The sequence below is a fragment of the Ciconia boyciana genome, chromosome 1 (assembly GCF_034638445.1).
Source record: "Ciconia boyciana chromosome 1, ASM3463844v1, whole genome shotgun sequence".
Classification (NCBI taxonomy): Eukaryota; Metazoa; Chordata; class Aves; order Ciconiiformes; family Ciconiidae; genus Ciconia; species Ciconia boyciana.
Window position 1 is genome coordinate 212,280,525 of NC_132934.1, and position 19,885 is coordinate 212,300,409.

General features: G+C 39.7%; 1 protein-coding gene across 8 annotated transcripts in view; it reads right to left on the reverse strand.

Moving 5' to 3' along the window:
- Nucleotides 1-19,885, reverse strand: part of DLG2 (discs large MAGUK scaffold protein 2) — a 1,049,275-nt gene that overhangs the window by 36,049 nt on the left and 993,341 nt on the right. For all 8 annotated transcript variants that reach the window (XM_072850809.1, XM_072850805.1, XM_072850803.1 and 5 more), the window contains one exon: nucleotides 8,686-8,761. In XM_072850809.1, the coding sequence (XP_072706910.1) occupies nucleotides 8,686-8,761 (76 nt within the window). The remainder of the gene's footprint in view (nucleotides 1-8,685; nucleotides 8,762-19,885) is intronic.

Consider the following 19,885-nt stretch of genomic DNA (forward strand, 5'->3'; position numbering starts at 1 on the left):
AGCTGAGGCCACACTGTGAAGCATTCTGGATGCTAAATGTTACTAGGAATGCTAAAATGTTATTAGGAATGAGATCAGATCAGAGTGGAAATACTCTGGTTTGGTTTTTTTAGGTCCTGCTTTCCTGGTTTCAGCTGAGATAGAGTTAATTTTCTTCCTAGCAGCTGCTATAGTGCTGTGTTTTGGATTTAGGATGAGAATAATGTTGATAACACACTCATGTTTTAGTTGTTGCTAAGCAGTGCTTATACTAAGTCAAGGACTTTTCAGCTTCCCATGCTCTGCCAGGTGCACAAGAAGCTGGGAGGGGGCACAGCCAGGACACTGACCCCAACTGGCCAAAGGGCTGTTCCATACCATATGGCGTCATGCTCAGTATAGAAACTGGGGGAAGTTGGCTGGGGGGCAGCGATCGCTGCTCAGGGACTGGCTGGGCGTTGGTCGGTGGGTCGTGAGTGGTTGTATCACTTGTTTTTTTCTTGGGTTTTGTTCCTCTCTCTCTCTCTCGTTGCTTTCCTTTTCATTACTATTACTATTACTATTACTATTACTATTACTATTACTATTACTATTGCTATTACTATTATTATTATTATTATTATACTTTATTTTATTTAAATTATTAAACTGTTCTTATCTCAACCCACGAGTTTTCTTACTTTTGCTCTTCCAATTCTCTCCCCCATCCCACCAGGGGGCATGGTGAGTGAGCGGCTGTGTGGGGCTTCATTGCCGACTGGGTCTAAACCACGACACCTGTCTAAACCAGTTTCACTTCAAATGTCTCTAAGCTGGGGGACTGAATTCATGTTCTAACTTTTACTCTAGTTCATGTCTGCTATTTTTAATGTGACTAAAACAATATAACAATCCTTAGCAAAAAACACATACTAGGGTTCAGGTCAACTTCTACTGCATTTAATGGGAAGGCTCTTTGTCTTCAACACATTAGAAGCATGATGTAATGGGAGTAAAAGAGAATACTCAATTCAATTGACACTGCAAGTGGAAGTAGCACCAAGGAATGGAAAAAGATCTTTAAACTAAAATTGAATTACACACCAAAGACTGACATTTTATTTCTAATGATCAAAATTAGTCAGAATTGGTAGTACAAGTATTATGTTAAGCTGTATAAACCATTAGTATAAGCCTAGCATTATCTTTTGCAGCCTACTGATAGGAAATGCTGTTCAAATAGTCATAAGAAAGGCAAGCTAGAAAATTTTGGACCAAACTAAAGTGCTTTGATAGTCACAGAACAAAGTAAACAGAAACTCAGTCCTGCTTGTTCATGATCTCATCTGGGATCACATCAGTGGGACGTGTGTCTGCAGGGCAAGTGGGTTCAATAAGCTCCCACAGCCCGTGGTCCTTGCCAGGGCCATGCTGTTGGTTTGCCTGTGCCCTGCCTTGCGTCTTGCCCATCCCACCTCACCTTACTGACATGGCTTCCTGGCTTGTTTGGACCTGACTTATTGCTACAGACTTTCTGGGAACCACAGGGCTGTGGACCAACCTTGGTTGCTGCCACCAGACTTGCTGTTCATGCCCTGGGACTGCCCTGGGCTGTGCCCCTCGTTGTGAGGGTGCTGTCACCTTTGGGTCCTGGTGGAGCAACCCTCTCCTGCTGCTCCCCAGTCTTGCACTGCATCCAGGTTATTGTCCTCCAGCTGCTATCCTGGGAAACAGAGCTGACTGCAGTTCACTCTGCCCTCTTTAACCCAACGTCTTTAAAAATAGCAGTAAGTATAGAAATAGAACAACAACATTGCAGTTGCATTATTCACTGGCTGCTCCTTAAAAACTTCAGTAGTGGCAGGCTAGAAAAAATATAAAAGGGCTGGATTATGCAGGCAAGTACACACAGGCAGATTGCTCCTAGGCACATTGCTCCCAGGCATATGTACCTCCAGTTTCTGAAGATTACAGCTACACAAGTCATCATTTTTCTAAGCAACGGTCGGAATACCAGTTGGAGGCCAATTTATAGCTGAGCTGAACACTTACTCCAGTAAGAGTGCTCAGATTTCTTTGAAGAATACCCCCCAGGCAGCTGTTCCCATTAAATAGCAACAAGAAATTAGAAAGACTGGGAGAACAGAGAAAAGTAAGAATGGATAGATCAGTAAGGATGGATAAATCTGGCTGAGACCAGGAATAAAGAATATTTAATTGTGTGTCAGTGCCTACACCACCTTCACTAACCCTCCTCCATATCATCCTTGCAGGTAGGTGTATGCTGCTTAATTTATGTTCAACCTCTCTTCTTCTTAGTAAATCACTCCACCTGTGATCCCACACATTCTGGTGTTTGACACTTCCATTATCTTTTACTCGGTGTCTGTTGCTATTTTCTGATCTCCAAATTTAGAGAGGGAAAAAAAAGGCAGAGGGCCCTCCTTCTCTCTTTTCCTACATGTACACATGGACAAATACCCACCAATGTGGACAGAAATGCTATTCCCAGTCCAGTATCTCTCCTTTCACTACCATTTTGCTACTGACTGGAGGTAATTCAGAAAACAAACATGATTAAGCAATTGAGTGGACTGTTTTATAAGGAAAACTGAGGGGTCAGTGAGTGCAATTTTTGGGACCTGTCAGAGGATCTACTCTTTCTCTGTCAGTGTTACCAGGCTCTCCAAATCAGCAGCTAGCTCCACAATGAGGATGCAGGTTTTCAAACATGCTCAGATTGCAGATTTTCTTCTGCTTCTATTATTGTCCCAGTACCAATCACTTTAGGAAATCCATTCATTATGTCAAGTATTTTTAGAAGAGGAGTGCAAAGAAAAGTTGGTAAAAATACACTGAATATGTTGGAAAACTTTCTGATTATAGACTACAGAACAGTTTCTCACCAAAAGTGGTGAAACTTCATACTTAGAAAACTTAAGCCTAGTTAAACACTGATATATGTTAGAAGCAATCTTGGGTTGGCAGGGAGAGAGGATAGGTAGTCTAATACATCTTTATACTTTCTAATTTCTGAGAAGCAGTGATTCAGTTGGGATTATCACCTTTTTCTCTGCATTGATGCACCCAGATCTGCCGTGGCGAACTGCTAGCACAGATGCTGTACCTGAGACCAGGGCAGGTGTGACTGCTGGTTCTGCTTGGTGAAAATGAAGACAAATAATCCAGTCTCCATATACATTGCTAGAAGAAGAAATAACAACAGGCTTAAACTGCAGCCGTTTAGTCATTTCTAATGATGAGGAGAGTGAAGGACTGGATTGGACTGTTTGGGAAGAATATGAAATTTCTGTCGTGGCAGGTATTTAAGTAGAGATCATACAAATCTGCGAGGCAGGAGGAAGGTACAGAAGACACCCTCAGGGCAGGAGGTGGACTCAGTGACCACCTGAGGTTCCTTACAGACTAGTTTTTCTCTGATTTGATGACTAGGGCTGAAAATACCATGGTTTTCCAGAGCAGTTGTTTGGAAATAGGTGGGTTGTTTTTTTTGTTTTTTTTTTCTCAAATACTTAATAAGCTGTCAAAACGTGTCCTACGTATCAAGTCCTGACAGTCACTGGATTTTGACATTTGGAGGAGAGGTGCATTGAGTATGCAGAGGGTTTTATTTACACCACAATATCAAGTTTGCTATCTCAGTCAATTTTAGCTTTTTCCTTTCACGCCTCAGTGCAGTGTTGCTAAAATGACAATAAAGCAAGAGGGTGACCTTACATTGCAGCCAGGGCTGTGGGATCTGTAAACAGAATCTGCTCATAAGAGATATTATTAAATGCTGTCAAGCTTCTGACTGTCATAATAAATACATTCAGAGGCATTTGAAGGGGCAGGTTGAGTGCAATGTAGGTGATCTGACTGGAATATGAAAAGAACTGTGGATGAGGAATAGAAAAAAGACTAATGGATAGTGATGGAGCAGTATGGTGTGGGTCACAGCCCAGGACCTGCACTGATGATGTGCAGCAGAGTTGCTGGGAGAGATTTTGGCGGGACGGGACAGTCCCCTTTCTCGGCAGGCACCTCATCCCTGTTTGGCACCCCACTGAGCAGCCTCACTAGTCCACTAATCATGGACTGAACACCCCGCCATGCACCCTGACACACGCATTAAAAATCGAGAGATTGTGAGAGGCGTGACATTTATTCCACTGGGAACTGACATTGGGTATTTGTCCATAAGACAATATGCTGGAGTCACTGGCCAAATAAGGTGCGAAATGAAAAGGCATATGGTATAAAAAAAACAGTTCTCTATATAACATTAAATTTTACCTAAACATTATGCTTCAAGATAGTGCAACACTTCTCTGGGAAAAGACAACATCCATGAATATTAGGAAAAAGGTGAGATGTTGAAAAAGGTCTTTCCAAGAGCTACCGTTTCCACTATAAAAATATTTTCAAGAGACAGTCAAGAAAGGGTATATGATCTGACAGGGAGCAAAGCAAAAGAAATGCTATTTTCATCTCCTGAAAGACTGGTTGTAATTGCAACGGTTGAGAAAAAAGCAGATTCCTGGGTTGTCTCTTTTCCTTCTGTAATATTTCCATCATTGTTTGACATTCTTTTTGATTCAGTAGAAATCTGAAAAGCCCTCAGTCACTATGGGTTTTAGGATTAGGAAAGGAAAGGCTATTCTTGTTCAGCCTGAAGCCTCTGGTAGTGGGAATCACCAAGAGTTCAGTATGCTGCTTTGGCAGATATATAACGCTGCTCACAGCAACTAACATATTCTGCTCCTTTTGGCGCAAAAGGTGAGCATCAGAAAATACTTGGGATATGATCTTGAGTTCAACATAGCATAAAACATACTTTTTAATTAAGTTTGCACTCACGTAACTCCTGTAGCTTCCTCCAGCATAAATATCAGATATAACCCTTTGGCCTGCTCTATTTTCCATTGATTATCCATAGACCAGTGGGCCTCATAGACTGAGACAGCAAATGCTTAGGAAATCCTACCTGTGTTATCTTATCTTCATTTACCTTTTTATGTTTGAAACTGCAAGGTAGTCAGTGTCTTGGAAACCCTGCTTTGCTGCAGTAGCATAGAGCAGCTGTAGGGAACCAGAGGGATGGACCGGTTGCTTTGATACTCCATCCACCTCCAGCAGCAATTAGAAAAGCTGGTGAAGATCGTTACTACAATTATAAGAATGAAGCTAGAGACTGAACTTGGTCAACATAACAGAAGCACAATCTTTGCTTGGTGAAATGAAGCTGTTTATACCAGTATTTGTATTCTTTTCCTTATTACACAGGTGTTAGCGTCTCTAATGGATTTGATATCTTTAAAAATGTTAATAGGACCTAGGATTCTGATGATGTCTTTGAACCTGAGCAAATAAGTTTCTTTTGGTCAAAATAAACAGAACATGAAAGAAAAGTAGCCCTATTGGGTTAAACCAGGTTGGGGTAACCCAACCAGGTTGGGTTAACCAAGTTGTTCAATAACAGATGTTTAAAAGAAAAAGAAGAAGAAACATGATCCTTCCCCTTTTACAACCTCTCTGCTTGAAATCAACAATTAGTATATCCTGAGCTACATGACAAAAGTGTTAAAAGTTGTCATTGGATTCATTGCTTGCTAACTTATCTAATTCCTTTTTAACTTATTTATTTTTTATACAATATCCTGTAATAATGAGCATCAGAATTTAATTATGCATTGTAAGGAAAGGTACTATCCATTGCCTGATTTAAACTTGAGACCAGAAGATTTCACTGAGGCTCCCTAATTGTGATTCACATTCCTGGTTTTTGTATCCATCCTGATTTTGTAGACTTTAATTTCACAAGCTATGGGTTGAAGGGGTCCAATGGAATGAATTAAAAGTGATATAAATATTCTAAATCACATTTTTAAAAAATGCTGAACTCATTTTCTAGATGAGGTAATGCACCCAAGTTTGGCTTGAAAAAGAGGAAATTTTGGGCCTTTGAAAAGATTATCCTTTAGCTATCCCTGCTAACAGGTTTGTTGACTGTATTGCTGAGTGTTCTTAAACACCTTTTTAGTGAGACACAAGAAGCTGATCAGCTACAAATGTCACACCATCTGCAATAATGTCTTTCTCTCTTATCTCCAGGTTTGGGATTCAAAATGAGGCATAAACAGATGAAAATGCATAAGACCTTTAAAACTTGTAGAATAACTAGACAGTTCATATTTTAAAATCATAGAAAGAAGTTATCTCAAAGAAGTTTTGGCACTATCTCATAAAACATTTACTGTAGCTTATTAGGTCTTAAACATTGCTTTTGTAGGGGAAGAAAGGAATTGGGGCCAGCAAGATGCTTCAAGTTAAAATCACAACAGGATAAACCTTTTACCTGTGCAAAAAACCCCAAGCATTCTCTGTATTCAGTTAAATTTTGTTAGAAAATGCTTCCATGCACATCTCCTGGCCAAATTTAGAAGTATCACATGAAATGTTATTCTCCCAATTTCATCTTTAGAGTAAATTAAGATAGTACCCCTTGCCCACATGGTCATGAATGTATGAGCACAAAGGTGCAACAGACACACAGGGGCCTGATTTTTATCTTGACTTTTAGCTTGATTTCCAAACAGAAGAGTTCTCCTGGGCTTAATGCAGCCCTGTTTATCTGGATTGAATTTCTTCCAGATAAAAAAAGTAAAGCATGCACTGTTAGACAGCTTACACCACTTCTTTTTGAACACTGAAAGACTAAATGGAAATGCTGATCCATACATATATGTGTACTCAAACACCTCATTTTACATGTTGATGCTTAATTTAACACTTTTTTGTGTTCACTAAAAGTGAACACTTTTCCTCTCCATGCTCTTTCAAACACAAGCCCTGAAATTGTGGGGTTTTTTTAAATAGACAAAAGCAAATTTTAGCAAATACTAACAATAGAAAATGTGCTCCCAAAAGGGTTCAACGGTCTTGGTCTGCAATTACACAATTTCCTGAACACTGAAACAAACATTGATGTGAGTGGCTGGAAGATTAATGTTACACTGATGACAAAAATGGAAAAACAATTCAGGGAATCAAGAGGTAATTAAATTCTTGACAGACTCACTTGAATAAGGACCATTATTTATATGAATGAATTATTCCCCTGAGGCTTTGATTATATACAGGAAATAGACATTTAACAAGTGATTTCATTGGCAATATAAAGCTTATTATCTCCCAAAATGAATGGCAACATTAATTTACAGGCTTGCAGAGAGTGGTCATTTCAAACTAAAAAATGGGGTTCTGACTCCTGAAGAAATGCAATGAGATGAATAAGTCCTTTCACAATGCAGTTTGTTATCTATTTTATACCAAGTTATCTGCATGTGCAAATAATGTGCAGAGGCTGAACTCTGATTCCACATACCTTAGAAAGCTGGAAAACTGGTTTCAGTCAGTGCAATTATTCTGCATTTGCATTGAACTCAGGAACTGTTCTGTAGAGCAGTAACAGGGAAGTATTTGCAAGTCTGAAATATTATTTTGCTGACACGTAGAGGCTTGGGACTCCACTGTGCTAGGAACTGCATGTTCATGGCAGGAGGAACTTCTTACCCTGATAATCCTTTACAGTCTAAGTGAAAGGAGGGAATAAACTGGGATAAAGGAGGTATTATTATTCCCATTACAGAGGAAAATGAAGCAAGAAGAGATTAAGAATCAGAATTTCAAAGTAGGCAGAGCACTACAGGAACAGGAAGGGACCTGCTGAACCACTTGGCCTTGTCCCTTGCTAGCACCTACCTACGACTGTGTCCTCTCATCACCCAGTTTTGGCCCTGCCCTGTGTTTTCTGCAGCCAAACAGGACTTTTTGCTGATGGTTTCTGAAGCTCTGTCTCTTGGTTTGCTCACAGAAGCCCTCAGTTGTAAATCCCATGTATGCCAACTGGACTGTTTTCAAAAATAAATCCCTGCAAATGTAATGTCAAGTATTTACTACTGCTACAAATGCAAGCTACACTTCAGCAGAAAAACATCCCTCAACTGCCAGGACTGTGGGTATTTCTCATGCTGTAACTTGCCAGCCAGACGGCAACGTACAGGATATGAGACATCAGGCTAGTGAAAACTGTTGACTGTTAGGCCCAACAAAGCCATGCTGCAGAGCGGCAACAGCAGGAGGGCTGTGCTGTCCGGATGGAAGGGACACTTGTGGAAGGGGCACTGGTGGAAGGGAACTTGCATGTTTGGTGTTGGCTGGCCCGTCGTGCCTGCTGTGAAACACACCTGTGTCCAATGTCTGTCACAACTGTCAAAGCAGAACATCCCAAACCTAACTTTTGCATCCGGGACTCTTTAACCTTCCACTTTTTGTTTGAGATTTAACAGCTTTTGAAGCCAGGGAATTTACACTTCTTGCCCCATTTTATTAAGCAATTATCCATCTGCATTGGTTTTTAATGTCATTTCTTCTCTATCCATCATTTAACTACAATCACAGCTATCACAGAATGCTCTTTATTTTCTTAGTATCTTCTGTCGGTCAGTATTATTATAGGCTGCACTGTCAGTCAGTATTATTTTAAAACCAATATTTAATTATTTAGAAGATTGTATCATACTACACCTCTGTCTATATTTCACTATACTCCAGGTCTTGGTTGCAACTATCTAAATATTCCTTATGTTGCTAAAATTTTTTCTACTCTGAAACATAGAAAACAATTACAAAGTGCAATTTCAAAAGGTTTCACTATTTACCTACCCCTTTTGCATCAATTACACCAGGTTTCGCGTTGAATTTCACCGTCTTCAAACGTGCGCGCTCCTTCCTCTCAACTCTGGAAAAGAAAACACAAATAAAGAAACACGTGTTGATTATAGCAGCGTTTTGTGTGATGTGTTTGATATCTGATCTCCCAAGACCATTGGTGGCCTACTATGCATAAAGTGAGCATTTAAAACAAATTGTATAAATTGGAAAGAGAGAGACATCAGGTCACTTCCTCAGCCAAGCAGCAGTTTTCTGGCAAACATGGGACTGGATTCGAGGAGCTGTCCTACAGCAGCGGAACAGCACTTCCTTCCAACACACATGGGAGTGTGGTAAAAGCATGTTAAGGACAGATTTACCCTCTCTAATTTAAGTTGTCCAAAAATCAGGCAACATTTAGAGTTCTTCTGTGGTCAGAGGAATGAAACAAGGACAGAGAGAGACTAAGCTGTTCACCTTGGTGTTTTCAGATGTGCACTCTATGATGGAATAAATTTCTCTGTGCAGGCACCTTTTTGTCTTCCTATAGAGGGAACTTCGATTCCCTAGCTTACATAAATGATGAACTTTTAGATCATCCAAATAAGGTAAAACAAATCCCACCATTTCTGAATCTATTTTGAAAAAGCCCCCATGGTTTCAGAGTCATGAAGTGCTTAAAAAATACCTTAAAGTACTTTAAAATTAGCTTAAAATGCCTTACAAAACAGCATGTGACACACAGTGGTGGTGAATGGTGTCTAAGCTCATGGCAAATGCAAAGTGAAAAAGATGAAGTTTCACCAGATGGGTTGAGAAGATGTAAGAAATTGCAGCTGTTGAAAAGGAGAGTCTTGCTCTTTTCCCCACCGCTACCCCACTTTCCATTGCTCCTAGCAGTGCCCCTCATTGCTGCCTTCTCCACAGCAGAAAACTAACCGAGTAATAAAAGTGAATAGGTTGTAATGGTTTTAAAGAGTTAATCAACTGACTGCAGTGATCCAGCAGCTTGTCTGGCTGAAGCAGACTAGAAGAGGGGAAGGGGAAGCTCCTTTCTCTTATGCTTCAGAGCAACCTTTGCCTTGAATCTCAAAGAAAAACAGAATTTCTTCCTAACCTGAGTTTGAGGGAGGTACCTAGAAGATTTCCAGAGGCCAACGTGTTATTGGGCAATCTTTAACAAATCTGTTAGGTGTTTTAAGTTTTCTGAAATTGCCTCAAATCCATAAACCAACATTCACCATGCACACGTGGACAGTCTGCCCATAGCTTTGCAGAGCCCTTTGCACATGATCACTGTTTAAATCTTAGGTTCTGCAATACCAACTTTACAATACCACAGATTTTTAAGGGTCTTACCCTCAGCTCATCTGAAGTAATTTTGAATATGCTATCACTGGAAAGTTTTTCTTGTTTAGAAACCTTATTTACAAATGAATTTCAAATTTGTCTTCTGAAAGATGGAGGTATGCTATTTGTTACAATATTCAAGTGCAGAGAAAATTTCTTGAGGCTTTGATTACTTAAAACTACACAGTTTTGCTAAAAAGAGCATTTCTGAGGAGATGTACAAATGCTCAGGGGCAGAAGAGCTATTTTCAGCTACTCTAAAACACTGTGAATTGGGTAGGTGGTCTTATTTAAACCATGCCCTCCACAAACACCTGCAAGCAGATCAAATGAAAAGAATTTGTTTTTCTGACTCATTTCTGTGAAGACCTCATTGTGAGTGGGTGAGTTCAGAAAACAAAGATGGGCAGGTTCGCATTACCAAATAGCGTGGCCAAATAGGAGAGGACACAAACTATAGATTTCAGGGGTTTTTCTTTGGGCTAGTTCTAGTCTGGCCTCGTGAACTAACCACCCATTAGCAGGTGGATGCTTTGGGTGAGCTGATCTTCAAGATCAGTTTAATACAAATGAGTCTAGTACGCGTTCACCAAGGCTGTCACACGAGGTGAACCAAAGTGCTGAAAGGGAGGGCAAAAAGGACATTTGCTTTGAAAGCTCAGTTGTGATCTGAGCTGGAAAACCAGAGCACACAGCCCCTGTGAGCCCACCTCCTGGGACCTGAGAGCCCAAACTGCAGTGTGGTATGACCCAAAACTTGGCTTAGTCTGTACAGTTCTGGTGTTCATATATTTAAAGTTGAAATGCTCCAATGAAAAGCCTCACAAGTTATTTGGTCCTGATATCCATAGCTTCACTAAACACAGCTTGAGAGAGGAGCTGTTATATTGTATATGCAATGCCTTCAGAGTGAGAAAATACTGAGATCTAAAAAATTCTCTTTGGGAGAGAAACACATATCAAAATCATTGGCAACGAGCTGATGCCGGACAAATTAATTCTAAAGAAAACACAGACAGTTTTACTTTTTAATGCTTAATATATTTAGTTACCAAAATAATATAGAAGAGGAATGTGTGGCATCTCGGTCCATTTGTATCTTAGAATCAAGACTGGACAAACATAAGTTACAGTCCCCAGTATGGAGGGAAAAAAGAGACACACGAGGCATTTATAAATAGATAATTCAGTGTTTCTGTGCCTAAATATTATGGATCAATATCCTGAATTTCCATTATTCAATGAATGAGCATTATTTTAAAAACACTTTAATAAAACTTAAAATCCATTAGCATACTGAAATATATGCAGTAAATATTTTACCTGTGGGAAAACTACATACCCTTAGTATATTTGGAAAGTTCACCATTACTACAAGATTTACATATATTATATATTTAAACTTTTAACACAGTATGCTTAAATAATAATGCTAGGAATTAAAAAAAAAAATCTAAGAAGGGGTGAGCTCTCCCCTAAACAAAATCAACCCCCAAGAAAACAAGTGCAGAGAGAGAAATCTAAAGAAAGGAAGAAGCTATTCATGTCCTTACTCACCTTGACTAATATGGTCATTACTGTAAAAGTGACATTTACTACCTTTGCAAAATCATCTACAGAATCTATCATCTACTAGCCCAAGCAAAAAAATCCAGTCATCTACCTATAATTGAAACAGTAACTCTATTTGTCTAAGATTAGGAGTTGCTTTAGGAAATCTAAGTTGAATCCTGCAAAGCTAGCTTATAAGAGCTCGATATTGTATTTTTATTACACAATAAATAGCTGGGAAAAAAGTGAGGTTTATTATATCCTCCAAATTGGTCCAGATATGACCCTTTTTCTAACTTTCACAGTTTCCCACAAATGGCATTAGAATACATTCCTGCCAATCTCTTGGTTTCTAAGTCTGGATAGTAAGAATATCTAGTTTCTGATAATTATTTTTTAAAAAATACAAACTCTAGTCTTTTGATAGAACGATAATTAACACAACATGTTTCCTTCTGTCTGAGTGGGCTTATATATTTCCTACTGAAACACAGTGAATGCTGGTTACTATAGTTACAGTTTAAATTTAGAATAAATGCATTTCTCTGTAAGGGTGGAATATTCACATGGAAACAGCTCAAATGCAGCTTTCAAATTAAATCTATGTCATTAAAAACACATGAACAGTCTTAAATTTAAACTAGCAGATGAAGTCCCTTGATACTACCAGTAAGAAATGAAGACTTGAGGCTGTGTAATTGCCTAAATAGGATGGATGCCTTCTGAGAAAATAATTAGCTCAAATGAACACAGTATTCTACTTATTAATCTGTGTTAACATTTAAACTCATTCCAGTCCTGTCTAACTTCCTAAAACATCTGCTTTTAACTTCATTTCTTATTCACTGCATAAAGAAATTTGGAAATGAACCCTGAAGAGTGGATTTTATTTATGAAATTCATCATAATTGCATTAGCAGCCATGGAGGCATCGCTGCTTTCTACAGGCATAGCAGACAGATGAGGAGCTGCAGAAACATTCTGCATTGCTTTGAGAAGTATATAAATAATGCCATTAAGTGCCATTAATCCTCCAGGCAAACATACCAACAACGTTCATACATGCTCAGCATGCCTGCTGAATATTACAAACATTTCATAATCTGGTACGGTATTAAGGATAGTACACAGTGTTGCCTCCCATTACAATTTTCCCAACACCTTCCACCATAAAACTGTTCTCGGTGACTTATAATTTAGCTGAACTGTAAACTTCCAAGCTGAAATTTCATGTATCTCAGGGTGATTACATTACTGTTGCTGCCCGAAGTGTCAATGAAATGGGTTAGCTGTCAAAGAAAGGCTAGGATAAAATAAATGTTTTCTCCCAGTTTATAATATACTCTTAAAAGCATTTCAGCTCAGGTGCTCTACTGCCTTCATGTCTTGGGTCTGGGATGTGAAATGTGGCAGTGGGTTGCTCTGGTATCAGGAATATACCTCTTCTTCCTGAAGGAATCAACCCAATATCTGAATGTCTGAAAAGCTTTGGTTTTTACATGCTCTGGAGAACTCTGTTAGCATTTAGCTTGGCTCTCCAAAGATTTAGCCTTTGTTGAAGTGGTCAGAGTGCAGGACTGCAGTGAACTAAGATGTTCTGATAATTTCTCATCTGAGCTACCAGGACACTTTGGCATAGAAAAAAATAAAAAGGTAACTAAAAGGAGGGAGATAAAAAGTATGGAATACCAGTTCTTTGAGCATCATTGATCCAGCTCTTAGAAAATACACCTTAATTATTTTTTTAAAGGAACACTAATTCAAGCACTTTTAGTACTTTTTTGAATCTTCAGTTTTGTAATTGCTACATTTAAAGAAAAATAAACTTGAGCTCCCTTTTCCCCAAGACAAAGGGAGTTTAGGCACAAAAAGCCTTTTGCAGCAGCTGACATTGTGAATGCCTAAATAGCACACGAGTGTAAATTCTTTACATTGCTTTAGCTGACAGCAAACCTACCATCCCTTGGACAAACAGCTGAGGAAATTGCTTTTAAAGGAAGAAATGTTTCACTTCAAACTGTATCCATTTTTCATTCACCACTGCTGCACAAAGCAGGATTATGGGGGTTGTGCAAAAATGAAGTGAAGGGGGAGGATTCCCATCTGCCAAATTTGCAGAGACCCAAATTTGCAACCCTGACTTGCCTGATATAAACATTGCTCCCATGCCCCTTTCTAATTATATCTTCTTGGTAGAGCTATGCCCAAGGGATGGAGGAAAGCATTATTTCCAAAACTACTTCATGGCTCAAGTCCCATTTTCAAAAGTGCCTGGGGGTCACTGAAACTCAATGAGATTTCAAGAAATGTTCAAAGACACCTACATCCAGCATTCAAATGTGACTTGGGAGCTGAAATGTTCTGAGCCCCATGTGCAGACAGCATCGTCTAGCATGGCTGATGGGGATTTCACCTCCAGCTTTCTACCTGCTCTCCAAGTGTAGCTCCCTCTGGACATACTGCTGCATACAGGGAAATAGTCTAAGACCATCTGAGATCTGGGACATTTGGAGTATATCCTGTATACTCATTTTCTCTTGAAACCTTTCTCAGTAGTAGACACCTCATGGCCCTTTTTCAAAAATGGTCAGGATTCATTCTCCTCTTCCCATGTAAAGCTAAAGAAGTGGAAAGGTACATTGAAAATATACCTCAGCCTTCAGTGTTTCCTCACTAGCAAGTTCAAGACCGCACTTCTTTGGGATGCTGTCCTCTTCTGAGGAACTTACTACTGGGGTACAGCACCCACTGCACTGCAATGTCTATCTCCCTTTGTGTTTCTGGGCACATGTTGCTGTTGAAAATGGGCCTCTGGGATTTTTCAAAATGAGACTTTCAGTTCTTCATGTGCACTGCAAACAAGAAGAAATCAAGGATAACTCAACCAGACACGAACTGTGATCCTCCATTGTTGAGGGTTAATGGACCACTGGGAATTTTGTCAGTGCCTTTCTAAAAGCACTAATCAGTCTTCACAATGGAGATGTAAAATATCAAGTGAGACACGCTTTAGTCTTCAATAACAGTGATCATCACGGATGTAGAATACAGATGCAAATTACAAACTGGTGTCAAGAATCAAATAAAATGGTTACAGTAGCCTAATTTGCAGATTTAGCACTAAGGTGCTCTGCAGAATGAGTTATTTCCAAATCCAGCATGAGAACTGTAGTAAGGGGAGTTATCAAATAGAAGAATGCAACGTAAAATGGATACTTGAAAGACCTTGCTATATTTCACATCTTTGTTAACGTGTTTCTTCTTGTCTTGCTTTGCCATTTCCAGGTCATCCGCATTATATTTGTTTTGCCTGCTCATCAAGTGAAAGATAAGTGAAAAATATGTATTACTATTTATAGTCCAGATATGTGGACTCAGTCCATAGTTTTTTATTGCTTCCATCCTCTGCACTGCTTAGCCTTCTTTATGTGAGGTCTGAGCTTACCAATGGATTCCCATTCTCAAAATTATTTTTGAGCATTCCTGAAGTGGTATTTTTGCAACAGAACATGTATTTTTCAGTAGGAGAGAACGTGCTCTCATTCAGCTCTCCACCTTCAGTGACTTGCTTATAGAGAGCAGCTCAGCACCTGGTCAATATTTTATGAAAAGAGTAGACCTAATGCCATTAGGAAATGAATTCTCATAAAATTGTAGAACAACCTTACTCTGTTTAAAAGCTAAGGTCAGTTTTTCTTCAGCATAAAAGTTTCCCATCATTGCAAGAGAACAGGAAAAGGTTTCTACATACACGTACATATCAATTTTATTCCATATTTATTTTTTCCAATTAGATTAGTAAGTATAGTCAGATAACTTATTTTAGACAAAGCTTACATGATTATGCCATCTTAAAAAGTTTTATCATCTAAGGATTAAAATCTTAAGGGATGTTTAGAAAGGTAGACAATTTATAGGAAACCATTAAAAATAAAACTCACTTGAGTGGATAAACATGCCCTTCTGCCAAGCTGAGCAGAATAACAAATTTAAGTTGGCTTTTTGCCCACGGGGCCTTCTGTGCTGGGAAAACCTCTTGTTCCTTGTCCTTAAATGTTTGTGAAACATTAGTTTTTATGTACTTTTCCCCACATTTTGCTCTGAAAGGAGAGCGTGGTTACATGTATTTGTGGGGAGAATGTTGTTTATTTGAGAACACAAATATCAGGCTGGTACCATCATACACCTTCAGCTGGTAAAAAGAGAGATACAAGTTGCACAACATTTTGCAGTCAGATATACTTAAACTACCTGAAAATGGATATCTTAGAATGCTGTCCAGTCTGAAAGCAGTTTTGTGGCTTCACATCTTAAAGACAACAGAAAGATTGGTGTAAATATTTTAGTGTTTTAGGACCAAATCCTCATTGGCTACAGTGGGAGCAATAGTAAAAGTGGTGAGAATTTATGCCTGGCCATTCTGGGGCAATCTGTGTGAAACTGCAGACTAAATTACTTTCAGACCCACAGACCCAAGTCAAGCAGATATACACATCACAGAAAATACTGAAGTGTGACATTCATGAAGTGGAAGGTTGCTGTTGTGTGGGGCTTGCAATGTAGGAGCTTTTCTGTGTGCAGAGACTCAGCAAAGAAAAAGTGAAAAGAACTGGAGGTGTAAAATCAATGCTACAGCAAATTAAAATCTCTTTACTACTGAATTAGAGCATCTGTCTAGGAATTTAATACACTCTAACTTATACACATTGGTTTCACGCTTTTTGTTGATTTGTTTTAACTAATGTGAGTGTTTCCATGGGGAGGGAAGCTTAGACATAGGCGGCTCAGCTTGCTACTGCCTTTTACGGGAAGCTGAATTTGTTTTGTTTATCCAGACAATAGGAAGGACAATGAGGTAAATAGAAATTCTTGTGATCAAAAGCCCAGCATATGTAGAAATTCTAATCTAAATCTATACACCTAAATGTAACAAAAATCTACCATAAATCTAATTCTGTTGGTCATTCTAGTATAAAATAGTCATTTTTCATTATAGGGGAGCAATTCACATGCATAAGCGTAGTTCAGAGATAATACCACAGGCTGCCTGAGGCATTGGTACAGGACTGGTAGTTATGTCCCCCCACCTTGGAGACCCTGCCCAGCATAATAACTGTGCCCTGCTCTCACCTTAGACATAGCTTGGATAAATCTTTTTGGCGGATGTGGAACCAAGAGAAATTTGGCCTGCAATATTCGTTCATTAATATTATATAATAACACCTATTTGGTGACTGTTAAACCACAACTGAAGTGGTTTTCAGACTCTTATGCTGAAGTCCTACTGTTTCCAACATCAATATGATACAACATCTGTGAGAGACTGAAAGAGTTAATGTCTCAAACACTGTGGCGAGGTGAGTTGTGGTTTGGCAGGGGTCAGCGAGCATGGGAGGTGGAGAGCATGTGGGAGGACGCGCAGACCTGTGTCCTCATGTACCTCACACAACGACTTACCGTGTATGGCCAGAGGTCACACAGAGGTTATCTGACCACCCGAGAGACCCCTCGCGACCACCACCCCCCCCCAGCACCTGTGCAGAAGATTGAGAACCTTCTAGAACAAGAACCATATAAGCCCTCAAGGGGCGTAACCAGAGGCGGGGACTAGAGTATAAAAGACACGCCCCAGGGAACCATGTGCGCACCCATCACCGGAGGATTGCCATGCCCATCATCGTCATGGCGGGATCCAAGGGTGGTGATCTCTCTCTTGATCGCTCTCTCTCCTGTCCTTTCCTCTCCTTTCCTTTGCTTTCCTTCTTATAAATGTTCCAATCAGATCCCACCGCTGCCAACCCCTCTATGCTTTCCCAGTTTTTCAAGTTGATGTGTTCCATGTTCAAGTTGTTCCCACCACAAATAAAGTGCCTAATTGATCGTTTGGTGTCGTTTCACCTTAATTTAGTTGGAGGGAATTTGTGAATCTGAGTCACTCCCAAGTGGGGTGGAGAGGGGTTTGCCTGGCAGGCAAACGCTGACTCTGCCGTGTGGCTTCCCTTATCGTCCTCACAACCCTTAGACATAAACCGTTGACCAAGTCTGAGACCAAGACTGGATCCAGCTGCACCTAGACTCCTCTCTGAGAAGGAGTTTATAAAGCAAGGGGGTCCTTTCTGAACCTCGTGACTCAACAGAAAGGCCACCTCTTTTCCCTTAGCCGCACGCCAGACCCATACCCTTCACGTGACATATTTGGCGTCACCATTCTCCTTCTCCCTCCCTTCCCCCCTGGTGGGATGTGACAATATCACACCACCTTTATAGCATTATATTTCATTTCTACCCAACTGGCCACTCAGTGAACAACAGCTGTAATCAGACAATAAATACATACTGACAAATGGACAAATGGACAGGAGATAAGGTAGTAAAGCAGATAGCTAAAAGACTCACCCTGGCACTAATAATCCCTGGATCTGCATAGCCTCTCCCTGACCCAAAATGCAAAAAATGTTGCAGTCCCACAGGATAGTGCTCCTTCATATATACATAGGCAGAAGAAGGAGTCCAAGCACAACACCAAAACTCAACCCCATCAAACCACCCCCCCAAAACCCCCGAAACCTAAAGAAAAGGAACAGAAATGAATGGGCGACTGAAAAGTACAAGACAAATATAAAATCTCTTCAACCTACAACGACATAGGAAGCTGGGCTTGCAGGACAAGTCACAATCCGACAAATAGCTACAGATGTTCTTTTCCTCCTGTTCTGTCACAAGGCATGTTTTACTGCTAGATATTACATATGCTGTATTACATATAATGCAATGCCTATAGAAATAGTCCCATATAAACTATAAGAGATATAGCACCCTGGAGTAAACAGCTTAAATGAAGATTTCCATGCCATAGTTGCCTACATTTGGTCAAATGAATCCCAGGACTACTCTGTTTTAGATCAAGCCTCTCATAGTCAATAACCCACACCTGCAGAGGAAATTCAACTTTGAATTAGTACATTCTGGCAAGTATGACAAGCTTTATTCTCTGTAGCTCAGCCCTGTACACATTGATTGCTCATCCTCCCCTCGGGTGGTGTAAATGACCACAGAAGATGCTGGCAAGAGCACATCAGTCTCACTGGCTCTGAGGGATCGTCCAGAATCTACGAAATAATACTCACTTTTCAGTGCATTGGAAAAAATAACCTTGTACAACTGAAACCTTTTATGAAATAATAGCAACCTTCCCCAACCCCAGCTCAGGTGTATTGCATCATTACATTAATGCAGACAGAAAATCAGATGCCATTGATTTTTCCAGACCTCTCAGATTCACTAGTGAAGAATCAGGATGACAAGTGGAGAGCATGGTAACTATACCTGCATCTTTTCAAATTCAAGGCTCTTTACTTTTAGACTCTAACCCACCTATTTTCATCTTGCCTCTTTTCTTTTTTCTTTTTTTTTTTTTACCCTCTTTTCTCCTAGTGTTTCCTAAGCCACATCTTTTTCCTAGGCAGTATCATATGTCTGACCTTGACTAGAGCCTCTATCTTTTGTCCTTGAAAACATTACTGTGCAGGTAACCCAGTAAGCTTTAGGCACTTACATCCTCTCCACCTTACAGAAGATACAACTCCACATCTTAATCAATTGCTTTGCTTTGCCCCTTTTTTCCCCTATAGTTCTTTTATTATGTATGACAGCTTTTGGTAGCTTTTCATGGTACGCACCACACTGCAAGTGAGCTTTGTGCACATACTTCCCTCAGTAATAACTGAATAGACTTTCCTCTTTTCCCAAGTGTGATCCAATCATGTCATTACAACAGTATTTACTGTAGCAATTAATAGTAGGCAAGTATTCCTTTTTCAATATCTAGAGACTAAATCTGTTTAATGGGCACATTTTTCCCCCATCTTAAAAATTACAATGTAGTTTTTATTTCTATCTATTATACAACTCCAAAATTGCTTTTTGCTGAAAATCCTGGTGTGGTTGCTGTTCAAACATGGTCATGATTAGAGAAAATAAGGTCCTTGCAGGGCTCATGTCAACAAGGTGTTTGATGGCCTTTCAGTTTACTTTTACGTGTTTTAGAACATGGAGTACCATAAGCTCTGTTAGCACCTGGGCCAACTCTCTTGAAACAGCAGCAGGTGCTCTATAGAGCACCAAACATCCCATTTCCCCACTACAGAAAATGGGCATGATCATTTTTATATTAATGCTAAAGCTGAAATAGCTAGGAATAGAAAGTTTATGTGCAGTATGGGAGCATTGCTGCAAAAGAGAAATGTAATGTGGTTTGACAGATTTCATTTTCCTCCTACCCTTTCAGTCCTTGACCTTTCTGTAGCAACTA